The sequence below is a fragment of the Pristis pectinata genome, chromosome 17 (assembly GCF_009764475.1).
Source record: "Pristis pectinata isolate sPriPec2 chromosome 17, sPriPec2.1.pri, whole genome shotgun sequence".
NCBI classification, from domain to species: Eukaryota; Metazoa; Chordata; class Chondrichthyes; order Rhinopristiformes; family Pristidae; genus Pristis; species Pristis pectinata.
This window is the reverse complement of record NC_067421.1, coordinates 30,504,540-30,527,504: the sequence shown is the minus strand read 5'-3', so window position 1 is coordinate 30,527,504 and position 22,965 is coordinate 30,504,540. Positions and strand designations below refer to the sequence as shown.

The window sequence follows — 22,965 nt, the reverse complement described above, 5'->3', positions numbered from 1 at the left end:
GTCATAAATCTGAATTTTGCATCTCTATTACCACGTACATCAGACAAATGGACAGGGCAGTGTGCTTAATCTAGCGGTATTTTGTTCTGGTTACTGGAAGCTAAATGGACTGTCTGATGTTAAACCAGCATTGTTTGGATTATGTTGCTCTCTTTTTGATAACGCTCCTGTAAAATACATTGGGACCCTTTTTGCTACGTTGAGAGTGCTGCATCAGAGGAAGTTGTTGATTTGTGAATAAGTCATGGACTGAATCACAACTTCAGAACTGTTCTTCTAACAAACATAACAATTTCAAGCAGGAGGATGATATTCAGCCCCTCGAGCCTGCATCACACCCTAAGATATGGGTGATTTATTTTTAATCTCGACGCCCCATTCTCTTCAGTACACAGTAACCTTTCATCCCCTTGCTAATCAAGTTTCTATCTGCCTCTGCATTAAAATAATGCAAAGACTCTGCTTCCATCAGTCTTTGAGGAGAATTCCAAAGACTTGTGACCCACAGAGGAAAAAAATGCCTCAAGGGCTTAAGTGGGGAACCGCTTATCTTTAAACAGTAACCCCTAGTCTTAGAGGAAACATCCTCTCCACACCACTCCTCAGGATCTTATGCTTCACATAACTCTTCTACAATGTAAGCCAAGCCCATCCGATGTTCCCTCATACGAAATCCATTCATTCCAGATATTGGTCTGATAATTTCAAGAAAGCACAGATTGGATTGGGCAGATAAATGGCAGATGAAATTTAATGCAAAGAAGTGTGACATGATGCAGTTTGGTAGGAATATGGACAAGGTGTTACAATTTCAGAGGAAGTTCAGAAACACATATATACATGTGATTGTGGCAAGGTCAGTTAAAGCATATGGGATCCTGGGCATAATGAGTTATGTTGAACCTTTTATAGAGCATTGGTTAAACCACATTTATTTATTGCTCCTGTTAAGAATTGGAGCATATGGCTTATACTCGGTAAGTACTGCACATTTTTCCCTGAAGGACATTAGTGAACCATAGAGGTTGTTGCGACAATCCAGTAGTTTCGTGGTTACCATTACCAAGATTAGCTTTTGATTTTAAATTCCTAGGCTGCTATAGTGGGATTTGAACTCGTACCTTAATGGTACAGACTTCTGGCTGTTAACCCAATAATTTAACCATATTGCCAATGAACATTGCAATCAATTCTAGCCACCACATTTTAGGATGTGAAGTCCAAGAATGCTCCAAGGTTAGGAGTTTTCAGTGACAAGGATATGCTGGAAAGGCTGGGATGGTTGTTCTTGGAGAAGAGAAAGTTGAGAGAGGGGTTCAGAGTTCAGATAGGCTAGAGAATCCTTTCTCATTAGCAGAGAGGTCAACGTTTGGAGGGTACAGATTTAAGATGCAAGATCCAGGGGTGATGTGAGGTCAAATCTTTTTGCATGTCATTGTATCTGGAATTTACTGGAAGCCGACTCCTTTTTAAAAGTAACAACTGAATTGATATTTAAAAGTAAAGTATCTGCAGGGCTCTAGGGGAAGGGTGAGAGAATGGGGTTGCCTGGATTGATCTACAAAGAGCTATATTGATTCTGATTCATTCTTTGCAGCTCATAGAAGTTCTTTTAATTCTGTTTATTTTTATTTTTCTCACAGAATGTGGAGATATCAGCTCTTTCATTTGCCATTAGTCACTTCCTGAACTGTTTACTGAGCTCCTATTCCAATGGTGTTGCACATCTGCTTCCGGGTGAGCTTGCATCACGCAAGAAAAAAAAACAAGCGCAAGGTGCGGATTGCTGGGAATGACGTGGCATGGGCTAGCCTGACTTCCACAGATCTGTGGAAACAGATTAACACTGAAGCTGTTGAAAGCTTTGACTACGTGTTGGCTTGGTATGTAATGGCAGTAATGATTACTTTCTACATCATCCATTGTTATAGCAGAAGCAATTTTGATGCATGGAATGGGATAGCTCCTACTGAATGTCTTGAACTTCCACCTCAACTCCTTGAGGTGCAGAGGTATAGGCCAGCACATGTCCTGATTGGTTGCTGAAGAAGGAAAGAGCCAATCTTTATAATCCTGGACATCTTCCTAACCTCTAGTTTTGGAGAGATGTTGATCCCTAATTAGGAGTGGATTGATGACTGTTGCAGAAGTTTGAGCAGGTTCATTAATACAAGCAAAATCCTACCATATTTGATCTTCCTATCTGAAAACCATCTTGTTAAAATTCTGAGAAGCAGGAGCCCTGGTTTCTTAGACCAATCTCGAAATACGGCAGTAAAGGTTGGGAGTAGAGGTAGATGAAAGCTTGGCAAAGCCGAACTTGTAATACTTTTAGCCAGGATGATGAAAATCTGATAACTCTATAGGGCAGTGGGAATAAGAAAATATCTTTGCCATCCATTTAGTTTATCTCCTCTCTTCTACCATAAAATGATGTTTATGATTGGTGCATTCCAGTGCCGGGGTCGATCAGGCAGTGGAGCAGTTTGGCCTGCAGAAGGTGTCCCTGTTGCGCGAGTTCTGCTTAAAGGCTGGAATTCAGGTATTGCTGATCTTTCATTATAACTACATATGCACATGATCTGCTATTACTGTATGAGTCCTTCTGAGTGTTAAACGCACCAGCTGTACCATTTGTTCTGCTTGGCTCATCAGATGGGTATTCCAGTAAATTGCTCTGAAAGTAATTTGTTTAAAGATTCAAATTACTGCACAAAACATGACAATTAATGGAAAATTGATTAAATTTAGTACACTATTTTGTAAGAAACATAACTAGAAAACTGAAATAAAACAAAATGGAAGAAATACTCAATAGGTTAGGCCACATCTGTTGAGAGAACAACAAGGTTCATGTTTCAGGTTAATGACGACTCATCAGAAATAAAAGTGCAATGTGTCTGAGTGAATTTATTGCATTGGGTGTGGAAGGCTGCTGTTCTTTATGAAAGTTGACAAGAGATTTTGTCTCCTAAGTATTGCAAAATTCTCCATTGTATTGCCCACAGTGAGACCTTCCTTATTTAACATGTTGTTCTCTTAGAAGTAAGAAGAGTGGGAGGAAGAAATTAAAGAACTTTTCATTGTTAAAGTTGTGGTTTGGTAAATTCCAGTTTACTGAAGGTAAAAAAAAATCTGTTTACACAATCTAAAATGACTTAGTAGCTGGTAGGAGTAATTTGAGAATCTCAATCAGCAGTCAGGAAGTGGACCATAAGTTGCAGATTGAGATAGAAAAAGCATGTCAGAGTGACAATGTGAAGATAATTATGGGGGATTTTAACATGAAGGTGGACTGGGAAATGCAGCAAGGTGGTAGTACTCAGGAGAGTGAGTTTGTGGAATGTCTAAGGGATATTTTTCTGGAGCAACTTATTGAGGAGCCCACCAGGGGATCGGCTGTTTTGGATTGGGTGCTGTGTAGTGAGCCCGAGGTGATTAGGGAACTAAAGGTAAAGGAACCACTGGGAACAAGTGATCACAATATGATTGAGTTTAGTTTCAAGTTTGAGAAGGAGAAGCTGATAACTGGTGTATCGATATTTCAGTGGAATAAGGGAAATTACAAAGGTATGAGAGATGAGTTGGCCCAAATTGATTGGAGGAGTAAGTTAGCTGAAGGGACGGCAGAGGAAAAATGGAAGAAATTTCTACAGGAAATAAGGACAATGCAGGACAGATATATTCCAAGAAAAAAGAAGGTTTTGAATGGAAAAAAGGCACAGATGTGGATAACGAGGGAGGTGAAGGATAAAATAAAAGCAAAAGGGGCGGCGTACAAAGTAGCAAAAATTAGTGGGAAAACAGAAGATTGGAACGATTTTAAAAATCTGCAGAGAGAAACTAAGAAGGTCATTAGGAAAGCAAAGATGAGTTACGAAAGGAAGCTGGCGGACAACATTCGGAAGGATTCTAAGAGTTTTTTTAAATACATAAGGAATAAAAGAGAGACACGGGTTGACATAGGACCAATTGATAACGGTGCAGGAGGTATTATAATGGATGATAGTGAGATGGCAAGGGAATTGAATGAATATTTTGCATCGGTCTTCACCGTGGAGGACATAAGCAATGTGCCCATTAGTCAGGAGTCTCACGAATTGGAGCTGAGTTCAATTGAGATTAATAGGGAGAAGGTGCTTGGAAAACTAAAGGGGCTTAAGGCTGATAAGTCTCCCGGACCGGATGAGGTGCATCCCCGGGTTCTGAAGGAGGTGGCTGTGGAGATAGCGGAGGCGTTGGCGATTATTTTTCAGGAATCGATAGATTCTGGCATGGTTCCGGAGGACTGGAGGGTAGCGAATGTAGTTCCGTTGTATAAGAAAGGTGGGAGGCAGCACAAAGGCAATTACAGACCTATTAGTCTGACGTCAGTGGTGGGAAAATTATTGGAGTCTATCCTCAAGGAGGAGGTTACGGAATACCTAGAGGCGCAAGGCAAGATAGGACCTAGTCAACATGGTTTTGTGAAGGGGAGGTCCTGTCTGACCAACCTATTGGAGTTTTTTGAAGAAATCACAGGTAGGGTGGATAAGGGAGAGGCGGTAGATGTTGTGTATTTAGACTTTCAAAAGGCCTTCGATAAGGTGCCTCACAAGAGACTGATTAATAAGATGAGAGGTCATGGAATTATGGGCAGGGTAGCAAAATGGGTGGAGAATTGGCTGGTTGGCAGGAAGCAAAGGGTGGAAATAAAAGGATCTCGTTCTGGTTGGTTACCGGTTACTAGTGGTGTGCCGCAAGGGTCGGTGTTGGGGCCTCTCCTTTTTACCTTGTACATCAATGATTTGGATGATGGAATAAATGGTTGTGTGGCTAAGTTTGCGGATGACACCAAGATAAGTGGAGGAGTAGGGAGCATAGAGGAAATAGAAAGAATGCAGAGGGACCTAGACAGTTTAGGAGAATGGGCAAGGAAATGGCAGATGAGATTCAATGTTGAGAAATGTGCAGTTGTACACTTTGGAAGTAGAAATAAGCGGGTAGATTATTATCTAGAAGGAGAGAAGATTGATAGTGCGGTAGTACAAAGGGACTTGGGGGTACTCGTACAAGATACCTTAAAAGTTAACCACCAGGTTGGATCGGTGGTTAAGAAAGCGAATGCTATGTTGGCATTCATCTCGAGAGGTATAGTGTATAAAAGTAAGGACGTGTTGATGAGGCTCTACGCGGCGCTAGTGAGGCCTCATTTGGAATACTGTGCGCAGTTTTGGGCCCCGCATCTTAGGAAGGATGTGCTGACGTTGGAGAGGGTTCAGAGGAGATTTACGAGAATGATTCCAGGAATGAAAGGGCTTAAGTATGATGAGCGTTTGTCGGCTCTTGGACTGTACTCGCTGGAGTACAGAAGGATGAGAGGGGACCTCGTAGCGACATTTAAAATGTTGACAGGTAAGGATAGAGTAGATGTGGCTAGGCTGTTTCCCTTGGTGGGCGTGTCCAGGACCAGAGGGCACAATCTTAGAATTAGAGGGTACAGTTTCAAGACAGAGATGAGGAGAAGTTTCTTTACCCAGAGGGTGGTGAAATTGTGGAACTCCTTGCCACGCACAGCAGTGGAGGCCAGATCAGTGGGGGTATTCAAGGAGGAGATAGACAGATATCGAAATAGTCAGGGTATCAAGGGATATGGGGATAAGGCTGGCAAATGGGATTAGAATAGTTTTTTTTTCTCTCTCTTTTTTCCCACCCCATTTCTTTTTCCCTTTTCCTTGGAGCAGACTCGATGGGCCGAATGGCCTGCTTCTGCTCCCTTATCTTGTGATCTTGTGATCAATTTGTACCATAAATCAGATCTGTTTGGAAGTCAATAGGGGAAATTTTTGTTCAATTTTGTTAACCACAATTTGCATTTAAATAGCACTTCCAATGTGGTTTAATGCACTTCACAGAACCATTATGAAAGAATATTTTGGTTACTGCAACGACCACACCTTTTCTAATCAATTAAATCTAAGCCAGCACTGATTCAGTCAGTAATTAAGCTGATGTTTGCATCCCGTGAGCTTGTTGCTTAGAAAATTTTAGAGAGTAGATTTGGAGCCAGTCATTGAATCGAACCATTTTGTCTCAATTTATGTCAGGAGGCCATCTGCTATTTCAGAGAAGATTGGAAAAATCTCTGTCAGATGTATTGCCCAAGCAGAGACCAGAAGACAACTGGCCTCAAGTGTTTCATGGGAGACAAGGGGTTGAGAAAATTGCTAAGTCATTGTTCATTTAGGTGAATATTATGCAAAAGCAAAATCTCATTGGCCCTGATGTCCCAAGGTCTTTTATCTGAAAATCTTCCTTAAGAAAACTGGCATTCTACATAAGAAGAGTTTGGGGCTGCTCCACTTGGATTTTTCAGACCAAGTAGCCTAGCAAGCAATTGCCACCAAAAAGGCAATTTTATATTTATTAGGGATGAGAGAGAAATAACTTCCCCCTGTTGAATCTCCAAGTGCTCTGCTGCAATTTGTTTTTTTTTGGCTCATCTGAGAACTCTTCTTCCCCCATAGACAATCATATACTAAATACCATTTGGAATTCATAAACTATTTTGATGTTGAAAGATTGTGGCTAATCTGGACCCTGATCCCGCTAGATGTTCAATTTTGTGTACCCTCTAGCACTGATCATAGGAGGATGATCACAGAGACTTGCTTATTTTGTTCTTCTGCAACTCCATCTAAGGAGCGTTTAAGTCCTTGTAGTAGTTCAGCTACCCCAGCAAATGTGTTACCCAACATTGTACAGATCACCAAATTTGGATTTTTCTTGCCTTTGTGACTTGGATGTATAATACACTTGCTGAGGTGTTTCAAGCTGGAAGCTTTTTTGATTTATTGGATTGTTCATGATATTCTTGAATATTTCCTCTTAGATTCTGCTGCGAGATTACAACTTTGACAATCGTCACAAGTCCACTTTCACAGAAGATGATATTCTCAACACTTTCCCTGTGTTCAAGCACATTATTGTGAAAGCAACGGATGCTGAGAAGGTTTATCAGAAAGCACAAACTAAAATTCAGAAAGGTACATGGTCACATTGAAGGGAAAATGCCTATGTAATTGGGTAGAACAGAAGATAAGAAAGATGCTCTTTTACCAGCGGGCTCGAGTAGAGAGAGTGTGATATTTCTTTTAGATGTTGTTAAGGATTGAGAGTAAAGTTTGATCTGAATAAGAAGATATCACTGAGTAAGAGTTCAGAGTCAAAACTGCTCCACATTATGTGAAAGGCCACTCTGGGAAACCAAACTCTGATTATTGTGTGACACTAAAGTTTACAACATTGCATTAAATGCAAATGTGTTGATGATGGTTTGGGATGATGGTGGTGTGTAATGAAACCCACTTTTAATACCAAACAGCAAAAAAAGAGTGCAGATGCTGAAAATCATCAGCAGGTCAGGCAGGATCTGTGGAGAGCAAATGGAATTAACATATTGGGTTAATGACATTTAATTGAATGCCATTCCAATGAAAGGTCACTAACCTGAAACTTCATCTCTCCCCTCTCTTGCCCCTCTGTGTAAATGCTGCTTAACTTGCTGAGTACTTGTTGAATTTTCTATTTTTATTTCACTACTACTTTAAAAGTATGAAATTTTTGGTGAAATTTAGATCTTTGTTACCTTCTTCCAAGTGGAATCGTTTCAAAGTCCAATATTGATAGTGAGCAGGAAAATAAATTTCCTTCCTCATTTGTAACTTTAACTCTAACATACTTTTTTTTTGTTTCCAGGAAACATTAAGGAGGGTTTTGAGTTAATTAAAGAATCTTTAAACCTCTTCAAAAATGTGTATGGACCTTTGCACTCTGATGTCTGTGGTTGCTTGCACCTGCTTGCACAGTTGAATTATGTCATGGATAATATACCTGAGGTGAGTGATACTTCTAACTTCAGTGTGCTAGAAGTTTTGCCTCCAGATGAATGGTATAAAATAATTATTTCTCTTTTACCTAAACTGTCAGATCGTGATTTTATTAGATCAGTGGCAGGGGATATCAAATTGATCTTCTAACAGGAGAATCTGATTGTAAAATGATCCTTCACTTTAAGATGCATGTGAGATGGAACTCTATCTGCTCCCTTAATTTGGAAATGTGCAATTTGCAATGCTACTCATTTACAACCTAGGCATATCTGTGACCATCCCAATTGCAGTCTGTATGTTTCAACACTGATCACTTGAACAACTCAACAGGAAAGCAATTGAAATATCTGCTGCTTTGAATTGTTAGTTTTCCCATTTTTATACTTTCTAGCCACTCTTCACTTGTATTCACAGGAACATTTATCAAGTGGGATTGTAATAATGGAGAAATGTGAAATAATAGCATCAGCAATAGAATAGAACTGCAGGATTCTTTGTGTTTAATATAAATAGGATCCTGTGTCTTGTGATTATGGAAGAAACATTCTCGTTCTTGATTTGCAGAGCTTGCCACCTCTGCATAGTTCAGTCACGGTGATGTTTGTGTGGTCGTGGAGTTGGGTATATGGACAGTACATTGTGGGCAACAGCAACTTTCATACATTTAGCACTTTTTAATGTAGCAAAGTAACCAAGGTGCTTCATATCAGTGTTATCACAAAAAACAATGTCAAACCCCAGAAGGAGATACCAGGGCACGTGACAAAAGGCCTGGTAAAAGTGGTAGGTTTTAAAAGTAGAAAAGAGGGCGAGAGCTTCTGGGAGGAAATTCTAGAGTTTGGGCCTAAGAGTCAATGTTGGAGCAATTAAAATTGGGGGATGTGGAGAAATCTAGAATTGGAATTGAGATGTCTGAGGGTTTAAAGGTCTGGGGAGATTGCAGAGGTAGAGGATGGGACTGTAGAGAAATTGAAAAGAGGAATTCAAGTTTTACAATCAAGGCACTGATTAACCAAGAGCTGTTATAGATCAACAAGCACAGGTGAATGAGTGGAGCATGGGCAGCGTGGCTGGATGACCTCAAGTTTATGGAGAGCAGGGTGAGAGAGGAAAACCTGCATTGGAATAGTCAGATCTTGATTTGAGATAAGAGGCATGGATGAGGGTTCTGCCACCTGCTGAGCTGAGGCGAGGCTGGAGTTTAGTGATGTTGAAGTTGTGGCCTTGCAGATGCCAGGAATAATAGGCATAAAACTCAGTGCAAGATCCAAAGAGATACCAATGCTTGCAGTCTGGTTCAATCTTGAGTAGTTGCCAAGAAGAGAAAAGAAGTAATTGGCTAGAGAACAGAATGCAATGGGCACTGACGGTGATGACTTCAGTCTTTCCAGTATTTAATAAGAGAACATTTTTGCATATTTCAGCCCTGTGCACAATGTTGTCAAGTCGTCTGACAAATCTAGACATGATTGAGGGGTTGAGAGGGAGTATACTGAAATAAAGCTGTCATGCTTTCAGTAGACATGTGGATGATGATGTATTTACAAATGAGGTTGCTAAAGTGCAGCAGATGGATGAGAAGTGGAGAGACAGAGCATAGATAATTGGGAAATACCAAATATAATGGAGTGGGTGCAGGAAGGTGAAGGGTCTCGGTTCGATATGTCGACTGGTTTTTTTTTCATTCCATTGATGCTGCCTGACCTGCTGAGTTCCTTCAGCACTTCTTGTGTTTGGGAAGGATGGTATGTCAGCTTTGTCAAAGACTACAGATGGGCTGAGAAGGACAAGAAGTGATAGTTTATCTGTGTCACTATTGCATTGTGAAGACTCTTCATAGATTGAAGTGATTTCTCCCAAATGCTATTGCATTTCTCTCTCATTCTGAACGCTGATGTACTTCCTATTGCATACAGGCTATAAAGAACCAGCAAAAAGCTGTCATAATTAGTGAGCGAGTCCTTGGCTTTGATCATCCCAACACGATTTGTGAATATGTGAGTTACTATTTAATTCTTCATTCACTCTTCTAGTTCATTTGCAACTATCAACATGTTGGAGTATGATTACACATGTAGAGCCCCCCTTGATCAACTATTATTATTTGCATCAACCCACACAATTGGTGTTGACAATTTCACCACAACATTTTCTCAGTGGAACCTGAGCCTAGCAAACATATGTTTGTGTGTAGATTTCACTGGATGTGAACAGAAACAATGAGCATTTTTCCCCCTGCAAACTAGGGGAAGCTGAAGCCAATTGTAATGCCTTACATACATCGCTGAAAATGGTTAACTCAGCAAAGAACAGGAATGGAACCTGGGAGCTTTGTTGTGGAATGTGATTGGGTTTGTGATTATCCAAGATTCTAGTTTCTCATGAAATTGATAGAAATGTGAGCATGTTGATTGTGTTTCTATTATCTTCAACATTGAAACAGTAATGGTATTGTAGTTTAAAAAAAATGCCAAAGACTGATGCATTTAATTTTTGTCAATAAACTGCTTGAGTAAAGCCAATCAGACAAAGATGTAGACAGTATCAGTTTCCATGGTGCTTATTCTTATTTATTAATACATTTCAGCCTTTACTAGAACTCTGACTTGGAGGCAAGTAGCTCCTGTAGCTGATAATGTTATTAAAAAGTAAATAACTGTCAAAACATTATTTCATTACTGCACATGCTGCAGCCAATCATTATCATTCATTCTGTAATTAAACTCTTGTCTAATATCCTTCCTTTGACTAGTGCATCACTTTGTCTTCAGTGTAGCATTGCAGTGTAGTTAGTTGCTTTGAATTTGAAACAGGCAGCCAGTTCTCTGCTTAGTGGAATTATTTCATTTTTCCTTAAGACAAAGAAGGAGACCATTGAGGCTGTGTTGGCTCTCGTAGCTATCTAATCAATCCCATTCCCCCGGTTTCTTCCTTGTAAACAGTCCTCTCACATGTCCATCAGCTTGCTGATTATCCAACTACCCACCTGCATAGGGGTAACGCACAGTACCCAATTAATCTACCAACCAGCATGTACTTTGTTACACTGCACTCAATACTGTATTATATTGTTTTTACATTCACAGACCAGATTGGGCCTCTACTGCTTTGCTAACAATCAGAATTCAACAGCACTAAGGCTGCTGTACCGCTCTCGCTACCTGATGCTCACTGTCTTTGGAGAAGAACACCCAGAAATAGCTGTTCTTGATGTAAGTGGTTTTCATGACAGTTTTTCTTTTGGGTGAAATGGACTTTAATGTAGTCATTTCTGGTGTATTCTCATGTGGAAGGGGAATCTGAGTTAAAACTCATTAACGGTGGTGATCATCTGGGTTAGATGACAGTTGGCCATTTTAGGAACCTCATGATTGGAAAGTAGTGCAAATTGAATTTAATTAGCACCTTCACTGCAGAAAAATGTTCTGTGGCACTTCACAATAATGGGAGTAGTTGATGCTAATGTCAAGGTAGAACTAATTGGGAGGGTGATAATCTAAAGGGTTTCATTTAAGGGCAATCGTAAAATGAGAGTGAGGCAGAAAGATTTATGGAGGAATTACGGAATTTATAGCCCATCTACTAATGCTTATAAGGTGGTTTTTGAAGCAAGACCAGAATTATTCTACATTAAAGACCAGAATAAGGGGGCTACATATTTGTTGTGTTGTTGGAGGTTACAGAGGTATGCAAAAGTGTGGTCATTAATGAGTGTACTAAATCTCTAAACTGAGTTTAATCAATGGTGGCAGGTGGAAAGCCAGCTGGAAGACCATTAGAATGGTCAAGAAGTAACAATGGCATGAATAAGACTATTGGCAGAACATGTTCTGAGACAGTAGCACAGATGGCCATTGTTACAAAAGTGAAAGTCGGTGTTTTTTGTAATGGTGAGACAATAACATTGAAATTCAGTCTGGCATCAGATAGGATACCAAACTTAAACCCAAGAAAATGAGTAAGGACTGATTGGAACTGGAAATATAAAATGTAATTTGTGATGGGCCAAAGATGAAGGTTCCATGCAAATGTACTTCTGTAACCTGATGCCATTCCTTCATATGTTGCCAAGGGGCCACATGCAGCTGATAGAGACCTTTTGTGATCATACTGCTTGTAGTTTTGTTGCCCAATTTAATAATTTTCTGAACAAAGTAAACAGAAGTTATTACATTGACTTCCACTAACATACAACCAATATACATTACCTTCCGAGCAGTGGTATACAACGCCACAGTATTTTTAACGTTCCCTTTCCCTTTCCCCTTCCAAGGGTACAATGCTGAGCTTGGTCCAGCCCAGTATTCATTATTTTGAAAATGGGGGATGAAAGTTGAATTTATCCACATTGTACTGCTTGTACTGCTTCTGCCATGCATTTGCCCACTTGCTCAACCTGCCCAAATCACACTGGAACTTCCCTGCATCCTCCTCACAACTCACACAAATGCAGAGGTGTTACATTTAATGGTGTTAAAGAAGAGCCTGTCTGTCATTGTCATAAAATGGAGTGCCTAGCAGGCTTGACTTAGAGCTGATCATTGTAAAATTCATTTTGTTTCTTTGCCTGTGCCTACAGAGTAACATTGGTCTAATGCTCCAAGCTGCACTGGATTATGACCTTGCAATTCGATATTTGCAGAAAAGTCTAGAATTAAACCTCAAATATTTTGGGGCCCAGGCTCTACAGACTGCCCTGAGGTATGGTTAAAAAAAGATCTGCATATGTGCTGATAAATTTAATGTAGAAATGCTATGGGATTAATGAGAAACAAGTTTACCCCAAGTCTACATTTCCTTGTCAGCTGTGTAAAGATTTCTATTTTATGAAATGGTTTGCAAGTGTTCCTGTTTCAAAAGAGTTACAAGTTCTAGTTAGGAACTTAATAATTTACATGCAGAATTTTCACCTCTTGGGTACAATGTTCAAACTCAATCCAGATTGGGATCAAACTTTCTTGTTTACAAAGATTCTTCAGAAAGTTAGTTAAAGGTCACAATCTAGTTCCTGGTGATATAAAACAACATAGTTTCCCATAGATTTTAACTATAGGCAATGGCTTGATTGATAGTTTCTCCACTGGTATCAGAAAGTTGTGTGTTCAGACTCAGTCCAGAAGCTTCAGTGCAAATATCTAGACTAAATTTTTCATCTAATCCTGAGGGAATGTGCTGTACTGGAGTGGCAGTGTCTCCAACAACTGCACAGCACTCTTTTGAAGAACTATAGATAAATTGAGTGTTGTGGCTCATGTCTAGCTCTTAGTCAGTGTTACCCAAAACAAATTGGTCATTTAAAGCAGTACTGTTTGTGAGACTGGGCAAATGGTTGCCATGTTTTCCTACATTAATGACTAAAGCCAACTTGAAACTTAAAATTGGGGTACATCATTTAAGTCCTTAGAGCTCGTAACACCATTCAATATGATCATCCAAATTTGTACTCAGTTCCTGCTTTCCCCCCATATCCCTTGATCTCTTTTGCCATTAGATCATATCTAACTCCTTCTTGAGTACATTTGACCTCAACTGCCTTCTGTGGTAGAGAATTCCACAGATTCATCACTCTTTAGGTGCAATCTTGTTGCATCTTCCTCTTTCCCAGTCTATCACCATTTAGGCAATAATCTGTCTTTGTGTCTTTGCCACCGAGGTGGATGATCTCACATTTATGCTGCTTCTGCCATCCATTACTCAAGCTGCCAAGTCACACTGGAGCTCCTTTGTGTCCTCTTCACAACTTGCACTCCCACCCAAGTTTTGTTCGCAAATATAAATATATTACAGTTAATTCCTTCATGCAAACCAAAATAATCCTCAAAAAAAAAAAAAATTCCAGTTAAATTTGTCAAGCATGATTTCCCGGTTGTAAATCCATGCTGATTTTGACTGATCCTGTCACTGTTTAGCAAATGCTCTTCTATTACATCTTTAATAATTTTTAATAACATTTTTATACTACCAATGACAGGCTAACTGGTCTACAATTCCCTGTTTGCTCTCTCCCTCACTCTTTAAAATTAGCTAATCTGCAGGAACTGATCCAGAATGTTGGAAAAAGGCCAGCAATACATCCACTATTTCGGAGGTCTCCTCCTTAAGTATTCCAAGATACAGATGATTAGGCCTTCATTAGTCATACAGCACAGAACCAGGCCCTTGGGCCCATTATGTCCACCAAACATTCATCCATGTTACCCCATTTACTAGCACTTGGTCCATTGCTTCCTATGCCTTGGTGATTCGAGTGCTTGTCCAGATGCTTCTTAAGTGATTAGAGTACTTGCCTCCACCACCATATCAGTATTTCTGATCTCATCTATTTCCCTAACACCACTTTGTTTATAACTACTAATTGCCTCCAGTTTCTCTCTCTCACTGTTCCCTAACATTTCTTCCTTTATGAAGACATGATTAAATACTTGTTCAATTGGGCTATCATTTCTTTGCACATGTTATAAGTTCACGTGTTTCTGACTGTAAGGGGCCTATCCTTGTCTTCACTAATCTTTCTTTCTTCACTCATCTATAGAATCTTTCAGTTTTCCCACTTGCTTTCACACCATTTTTCCCCTCTTAATTAATCCTTTGGTCCTCCTTTGCTGAGTCCTAAACTGTTGTCAATCCTTGGGTATGCTACTTTTTCAGGCCAATTTATATGTCTTCTCCTTGTATCTAATATTATCCATGATTTCCCTTGTTATCCACTGTTGATCTACCTTTCCTGTTATATTTTTATTTCGGATAAGAGTGACCATTTGTTGTAATTCATCTGTGCACTCCTTAAATGTTTGCCACTGCTGATTTATGGTCAGCCACACAAGTAATGTTCCCCAATTTGTCTTGGCCAACTTGCACCTCATAACCATTTGGAGGTATGAGGGGTGCATTGACAAAGGTAGTTTGGGAAATTACCTACTGGCAAATGTTTTTATCTAAATAATGGTAAATATTTTTAAAAAGATTGAAAAATTCTATTTGAATCTTCACAAAACCAGCATGGATTTGTGAAGGGAAGATCTTGCCTCACTAGCCTGATAGGGTTCTTTGAGGAGGTGACCAGGAAGATTGATGAAGGTAGTGCAGTAGATGTGGTCTACATGGATTTTAGTAAGGCATTTGACAAGGTTCCACATGGTAGGCTTCTTCAGAAGGTCAGAGGCCAAGGGATCCGGGGAGGCTTGGCCATGTGGATTCAGAATTGGCTTGCCTGTAGAAAGCAGAGGGTTGTGGTGGAGGGAGTGCATTCGGATTGGAGGGCTGTGACTAGTGTGTCCCACAGGGATCGGTTCTGGGACCTCTACTTTTTGTGATATTTATTAATGACTTAGATGAGGGGCTGGAAGGGTGGGTTAGCAAGTTTGCAGATGACACAAAGATTGGTGGTGGTGTGGATAGTGTGGAGGGCTGTCGAAGCTTACAGAGGGATATTGATAGGATGCAGAGCTGGGCTGACAAGTGGCGGATGGAGTTCAATCCGGAGAAGTGTGAGGTGGTGTACTTTGGAAGGACAAACTCCAAGGCGGAGTACAAGGTAAATGGCAGGATTCTGGGCAGTGTGGAGGAGCAGAGGGATCTGGGGGTTCATATCCACAGATCTCTGAAAGTCGCCTCACAGGTGGATAGGGTAGTTAAGAAAGCTTATGGTATGTTAGCTTTCATAAATCGTGGGATCGAGTTTAAGATCCGCAAAGTAATGATGCAGCTTTACAAAACTCTGGTTAGACCACACTTAGAGTACTGTGTCCAGTTCTGGTCGCCTCATTATAGGAAGGATATGGAGGCATTGGAAAGGGTGCAGAGGAGATTTACCAGGATGCTGCCTGGAGTAGAGAGTATGGATTATGAGGAGAGACTAAAGGAGCTAGGGCTTTACTCATTGGAGAGAAGGAGGATGGGGGAGACATGATAGAGGATGGGGGAGACATGATAGAGGTATACAAAATATTAAGAGAATGGATAGAGTGGACAGCTAGTGCCTCTTTCCCAGGGCACCAATGCTCAATACAAGAGGGCATGGCTTTAAGGTAATGGGTGGGAAGTTCAAGGGAGATGTCAGAGGGAGGTTTTTCACCCAGAGAGTGGTTGGTGCATGGAATACGCTGCCTGGGGTGGTGGTGGAGGCTGATATGTTGGTCAAATTCAAGAAATTGTTAGATAAGCATATGGGAGGAATTTAAGTTAGAGGGATATGTGGGGAGGAAGGGTTAGATAGTCTTGGGTGTGGTTTGAAGGTTGGCACAACATGGAGGGCCGAAGGGCCTGTATTGTGCTGTATTGTTCTGTTGTTCTATGGTTCTATGGAATCTCCATTCCATTGAGAAATAATAACTACACTAGAGAAGTAATCAGTCTACGCTAAAGGGGGTTAAGTATAGTAAATTAAATAAAGCTTGTAATGTTGCCATGAAGAGTGGTAACCCTGAGAATAGAAGGACGAAAACTGGACATCCCCTGAGCTGATAACCTACACCCCAGGATTCTTGAACAGTTGGTAGCAAAGACAATGGATACAATAGTGATGACCTTCCAAAATTCCTAGATTCTAGAATCTTCTCAGAAGATTGGAAAGCAGCAAATGTAACACCATTCAAGAGATTAAGGAGAAGGAGAATGAAGAACTATAGGCCAATTATCCTGTAATCTTATTATACTCCTAATGACACAGAAGGAAGGTGTTTGGCCCCTAGGATCCATGCTGGGTCCCGGGAGGCAATTGTTGCTTCTATTTTCCCTTTCTCCTTATTTCCCTGTAGCTCTGCAACTTCTTTCACATATGCTTTTTGCCTTTAACCTACATTAATGGGTAATTTAAACTAGCAACCTAACCTACCAGCATGTCTTTGGGATGTGGGGGGATAAAACCATAATGTCTGGAGAAAATCTACATGGTCAGTGAGAGAGCTTGCAAACTCCACACAAACAACACCTGAGGTCAGGGTTGAATTTGGATCTGTAGAGCTGGGAGGCAGAACATTAACTGCTGCACCACTATGCCTTGGCAAAATGTTGGAATCCATCAAAGGGAATGCAGTAACAGGGCATTCAAATCATTATAAAAGGCAGAGTCAACATGTATTTCCTTATGACACAAGAGGGGGCTGTTTGGCCCACTGAGTATGTGCCAGTTCTCACCCATCAATCAACTCACATCAGCTTCCCCTTGATTCATCTGCCATTGCCAGTTTAAGAATCCATCTTCAGGAAATAGGATGAAGAATAATCCTTTGTTTATTGTCAGTCCGTGGAATTCGGAGAAATTTCTTGGTCGGCATGGACTGGTTGGGCCGAAGGGCCTGTTTCCATACTGTAAGATTCTGACTCTAAACCAGAACAGAAGGTAGGAATTTGATTACCAAAGCTTGAGGTTTATCACAATTGCCCTGAATGACTCTATTCCATTAACATCCCTTTGTTTGAAAACCACAAAACACAAACCATCTTTAAAGTTGTAACTAATTGCCCTGCTGGTGTGGGCTGGTCTTGGAATGTGATTTTACACAGATTTGCCTTGGCTGTTATTGCAAACAGTGATTAGACTTTTGAGGTTTCATTGTGATGAATTTGATTGTTTCCTTCAATCTGAACTTTGTTCATTTGCTTGAAAATTCATTTTAAGTACTTTTCTTTAATGCAAATCAGCCATATATTTGGGGGGAAAAAAAAGCCTGATTTCCTATTTTGAAATTTAAGACTGTTTCAATATGTCCTGGTCATTAAATGACCACAATAAATTTTCCTGTCTCTAGCTGAATGAGGTCTGAAAGTATGATGAAAGGGGTGTTCCAGATTGCAGATCTACTGATTGCTTGTAGGAAATTGGATCTAAACATTTGAGTCCACAAGCAAAGGCTGTGATTTGAATTGTACATGTGTCTAGTTGCTTTTTCTCTGAAAACCATACAGCTATCATCTCATGGCCCAAGTCTATGCAAGCAAGGCAGAATTCCGAACAGCTATGCAACACGAGAAGCAAGCCTATATCATCTACAGTGATCGGGTTAGTTATTCCAAACACGTTTCCTCCATGTTGTAGTCTGGTGGCTCATAAGTCAACTTTTGAATCTTCTGAAAGTTACCGTGGCATAATACACTCAGTTGAATATAAGGTAACACTACATGTTGCTGAATAAACTCCAATTTTCTGTAATAACATAACAAGTAATGCATTCTGCAATAAATAACCATATCTCCATAGCAATTACATAGCAACTCAGTTCTCAAGTAAGATGTCAAATGGGGTCCCATCCGTCTATTGTTGTTACTTGGATTTACAAACATGGTCTGAATTCACAGTTTTCTCCCACATTCCCAACACTGCCTTAACCCACCCTTTCACATAAGGAACAGTTTGTGACAGCAGACAGGAAAACATATTTTGACACATGCCAGAACACACATCTAATGGAAAAGGGCATTTGGTCCATAAAGTCCTCTGCTTTGATAGACCACAAGCATCCTGCACCACCCATTGACTCAACTGGAAAATTGCAGAATACTAACTGTTTAGAAATATGACAGGACTAATTCAGACTACTTCATTTACACTTTTATTTTCCAAAACAGCTTGGGGAGACTCACCCAAAGGCAAAAGGAAGCTCTGAGTACCTTAAGCATTTCACTCAGCAGGCAGTAAACCTACAGAGAACCATGAATGAAATTTACAAGAATGGATCAAATGCCAATCTTCCTCCAGTACAGGTCAGTACCCCTTATCAACATATCTCTCCTTTTATTTCAGTACAAATTTCCTAGGTAGGTGAAGGATCTGACGAGATAATACTTGATATTTCATTTTTTTAAGACCATGCCACCGAGTAAAAAGTGATACTGGAACAGCTTAATGTGATCAATGGGATTGTTCTCATGGAAAGCAGGTAAACTTGCTCTTCATTATTTCATATTTTTCCCTTGAGAGATTGGTGCAATCTAAATTACTAGCATTATGGGGACTGGGAACTAATATCAGTGCTAGAGCATTCAAACATCATCAATCAATAGCACTGGCAAAGAGAAACACATAATTATATCAGGACTGGAAATACTTGACCTTTCTAAATTTTGAAGCTTATGTCTAACTTGTTAATGTCTTATTTGAAGTTGTGAGTGGTATTGTGTTGTGAAATCACTTTTCTCCTGATCATTCATCTGTTATTGCTGCCAACTAAGATGCCAGACTGATCATAGCCTATTACAAGCCACGTTGATCTCAGTAAGGGCAAGTCACAGTGCTGCATTTGATCTCTGATGTGCACTGATGAAGATGCAAATGATTGATCTTATAATACTAAGCAAAGAGGAGGAACATCATGTCTGCTTTTGCTCACGTCACATTTCTTTAACTCTTTTGAATGCCTGCAGTGTAAAGTTGTCAGTGATCTTAGCAGTAGTTCTTTCATTATCACTATCCTGCCAACATGCTTAAGTAACTCAGAGCTTGCTTTGTCTGTCAGTGAGTCCACACAGGCTGAGTTGGAAAATAGCCAATGAAATGTGATAATGTAGACTGGGAAAACAATAACACAGGGGGCAAAGAGGGCAAGTACAGGAGAAGGTTCTTGATCAGTACTTTTGGCCCAATAATGAAGATGGCATTGCTGGACCTGGAATGTCTAGCAAATAGCAATTATGTGAGACTTGTAAAATAGCTCTGGAAAAGGGTGAAAACCACTCCAAGGCAGAAGTAATCAACTGGAGAAGGCTCAGATAAATTTGAATTGAAGTGTGGCAGGAAAAACACAGCAATGATACATGTAGGATTGTTAACTGAAGTGAGAACCAAGAACGTTTAGAAATTTAAGTGGGGAATTGGTAAAAAGGATATGCTGCAGAGATGGAGCTTGAGAAAGAACTGGTAGCAAACGTAAAAAAAATCCCAAAAATATTCTTCTAGTATATGAACAGAAGAGCTTCAAAAGAAAGGTGGGGCCAATTAGACAGTACAAAGGAAATTTACTCAGCAAGGTAAAGGCCATGGGTGAGGTGCTCGCCAAGGAAGAAGATGCTCTTGGAGTCTCAGCAAAGGAAGATGAAATTGAGATCCTGGACGGGCAAAGGTTGATGAAGAGGAGGTACCAGATAACTGCAGATGGGATGATCCTCAGTTGTTGAGGAAAGTAAGGGAGGAAAATGCAGACTCTGGCTGTTTCCTTCCAAACAGTTATAGATTGGGGGGGGGGGGGGGGGGGGGGGGTTGGAAGATTGTGTATGTTACACCCTTGTTCAAAAAAAGGGCTGTAGGATTAAACTCAGTAACTACAAACCAATCTGTTTAACCTTGGTGAGAAAATAATAATCAGAAGCAGAATTAAAATGTGTGGTTTGATTAAAGAAAGCCAGCATAGATTTGTTAGAATTGTCTACATAATGTGGGAGTTTTTTGATAAAGTAACAGTGGGGTTGATGAGGGAAATGTCATTGATGTTGAAGTTGATATGAACTGCCAAAGTCATTTGGTAGGGTGTCACATATGGACTCGTCATCAAGACTGGAGGCGTGGAATAAAGGGTGCTGTAACAGCATGAATAGAAAACTGGCTAACTATTAGAAAAGTTACTTTTCCAAATTGGAGGGAAGTTTCACGGGATGGGTACTAGGATTACTACTTTCTTAACATAGTGATGATCTTGGATATGGATGTAAGGGCACAATTTCTAAATTGCAGATGACACAGCTTGGAGGTTCTGTGAATTTTCAGGATAGTAGTAGACTTCAGGGAGATAGAAACAGGCTATGGAATTGGCCAGTAGATGACAGATGAGATTTTATGCTGAGAAATTGGAAAACGGTACATAATTTTATGAGGAGTACTAGAACAGAGAGCTCTGGGAATAGTTGTGTATTGTTTATTGGAAGTGGCAAGCCATTTAAAAAAGTTGTTTAAAAACCAAAGGGGTCCTCTGCTTTATAGTGTACAAGAGGAAGAAGATGTGATGAACCTCAATAAAACACTGGTTTGGCCATGTCTAGAATATTTTATTTTGTTCTGGGAACCACACTAGGAAGGCTATGAAGAAGGTACAGGATCAATTTTACAAAATTATTCCAGGGATGAGGGAATTGTGTGGATGGACAAGAGGAGCACTGTTATCTTTCTCCGTGGAACAGAAGAGATTACAAGGTTACATAACAAAAACAGTGGATAGAAACAGTTCCCACTGGCTGAGGCATCAAGAACTAGGGGTCATTGTATGAAGGGGATTGTTAAAAAAAACAAAGTGACACGAGGAGAAATTTCTTTTACACAATGGTTGTAGTGAAGGCCAATTAAACTGTAGCATTCGGAAGGGAACTAGATAAAATTTTGAAGGGAAACAATTAGTATGGCTGTGGGGAAAAGGATGGATATTGGGACTAGCTGGATTATTCTTGCATAGAGGTCAAATGACCAGCTTCTGTGAATTATCTACCACTGACACATTGGTTGCCCTCTGGTACGTGACCTAGGTTTTTATACTGTACTCAACTAGAGTTTGTTTTCTGTACAAGAGAGAACAACTAGAAAATGCACAAGGGCTCTATTTGTTAATTGTACTGATTTATTTGCAAACTGCTGTTTCCAAATTGGTTGTCATAATTTATTACAAAACAACAAGAGTGTACACTTCAAAACTAATTGTAGCTGTGTACAAGAAGAGTACTGTGAACATTGTGAAAGAAGCAATTAAAATGCAAGCCTTTCTGCTTCACGTTTTTGGAGTGGGTGTGATTAATAAGGAAAAAAAACAAATTAGTTAACATTTGAATTAAGTGCTTGTTAATATCTCTACATCTGATGGTATTGTGCAAAAATACCCTTGGTATTGGAAGTGTCTGTAGTTTAATAGGATCTGCATCTTTGACCCCCATGCTCTCAAAATTGCTTTAACTCAAATGTGAGAGCCAATGATGCACTGATCTTTTCCCATTTGCTTCAGCTGGTTGATTTTATTTGTTCTTTTTAGAAAATCTGCCGTGGAAAAAGCAACTGAGCGAATGCGGAACCTAATTTTGGAAGAAATCCAAGCGTCTCGGAGATTGACCAAGACTCTTTCTGATATTGGTGTAGATCATCAGATACTGGTCAATGGAAGTGCAGCCCTGGGTGAAATTGCAAATGATGCAGAGAATCTAATTGAGAAAACACTGACTAAAAGCAAAGTAGAAACTAACTGTGTGGCAGCAGAGATTTCTGTGTAACTGTTTCTCAGTTGTCAACAAAAAGGCAGATTGAACTTTCCATTATTGCCACGGATACAAGTACTATTTTGTATCACACTTTGAGGGAATGGTCATAAAATTAGGTCCCTGTTTAAGGTCCATCACAGTGGAAATTGGATCATTTAACTGTTACAATTTAAAACTTTTTCCCTTTAAATTTAACTGGATTTTTAATAGTTGTTACAATCAGATTGTACTTTTAACTATTTCTAAACACTGAATTTAGTTATGAATTACACATGCAGTTGGCCAGATCTTTCTCAAACCACTGGTCAATGTATAAAATTGAGCTGTGTAGCTGTGAAACATCAGGACACTGGAAAAACAATACAGAATATCCACACTATACTGTTCATCATACTTAATAATGATTTGAAAGAGAATGTAGGCAGGATTGGTAAGTTTGCAGATAACACCAAAATTTGTGTAGTGGACAGTGAAGAAGGTTTTCTAAGATTACAACATAATCTTTGTGCTGTATGGTTCTAACTGAAAAAGTGGGCAAAAAGTTTAACACAGACAAGTGCCAAGTGATGCATTTGGGAAGTTAAACCAGGCCAGGACATGCACCGTGAATGGCAGGGTCCAGAGAGTGTTATTGAACAGCGAGACTTTAGGGTACAAGTACATAGTTCCATGAAAGTTGTGACATGGTAGACAAGAGTGCTGAAGAAGGCGTATAGTATGGAGGCCTTGAGTGTAGAGTTGGGATGTCATGTTACAATTGTACAAATCATTGGTTAGGCCACAGTTGGGAGTATCATGTACAGTTCTGGTTGCCACACAATAGGAAGGATGTGGTTAAGTGAAGGTGCAGAAAAGGTTCACGGGAATGTTGTCCGAATTGGAGGGCTTGAGTTATAAGGAGAGATTAGATAAACTGGGACTGTTTTCT

General features: G+C 40.0%; 1 protein-coding gene across 1 annotated transcript in view; it reads left to right on the top strand.

Moving 5' to 3' along the window:
* LOC127579168 (clustered mitochondria protein homolog) overlaps positions 1-21,955 on the top strand; it is a 65,096-nt gene extending 43,141 nt beyond the window's left edge. Inside the window, 12 exon segments of the mRNA XM_052031776.1 lie at positions 1,644-1,766; positions 1,768-1,883; positions 2,458-2,542; positions 6,872-7,025; positions 7,738-7,877; positions 9,788-9,868; positions 10,958-11,083; positions 12,451-12,572; positions 17,778-17,871; positions 18,438-18,572; positions 18,676-18,748; positions 21,815-21,955. Coding sequence (XP_051887736.1) covers positions 1,644-1,766; positions 1,768-1,883; positions 2,458-2,542; positions 6,872-7,025; positions 7,738-7,877; positions 9,788-9,868; positions 10,958-11,083; positions 12,451-12,572; positions 17,778-17,871; positions 18,438-18,572; positions 18,676-18,699 — 1,200 coding nt within the window. The 3' untranslated portion in view covers positions 18,700-18,748; positions 21,815-21,955.
* Positions 21,956-22,965: the final 1,010 nt, after the last annotated feature.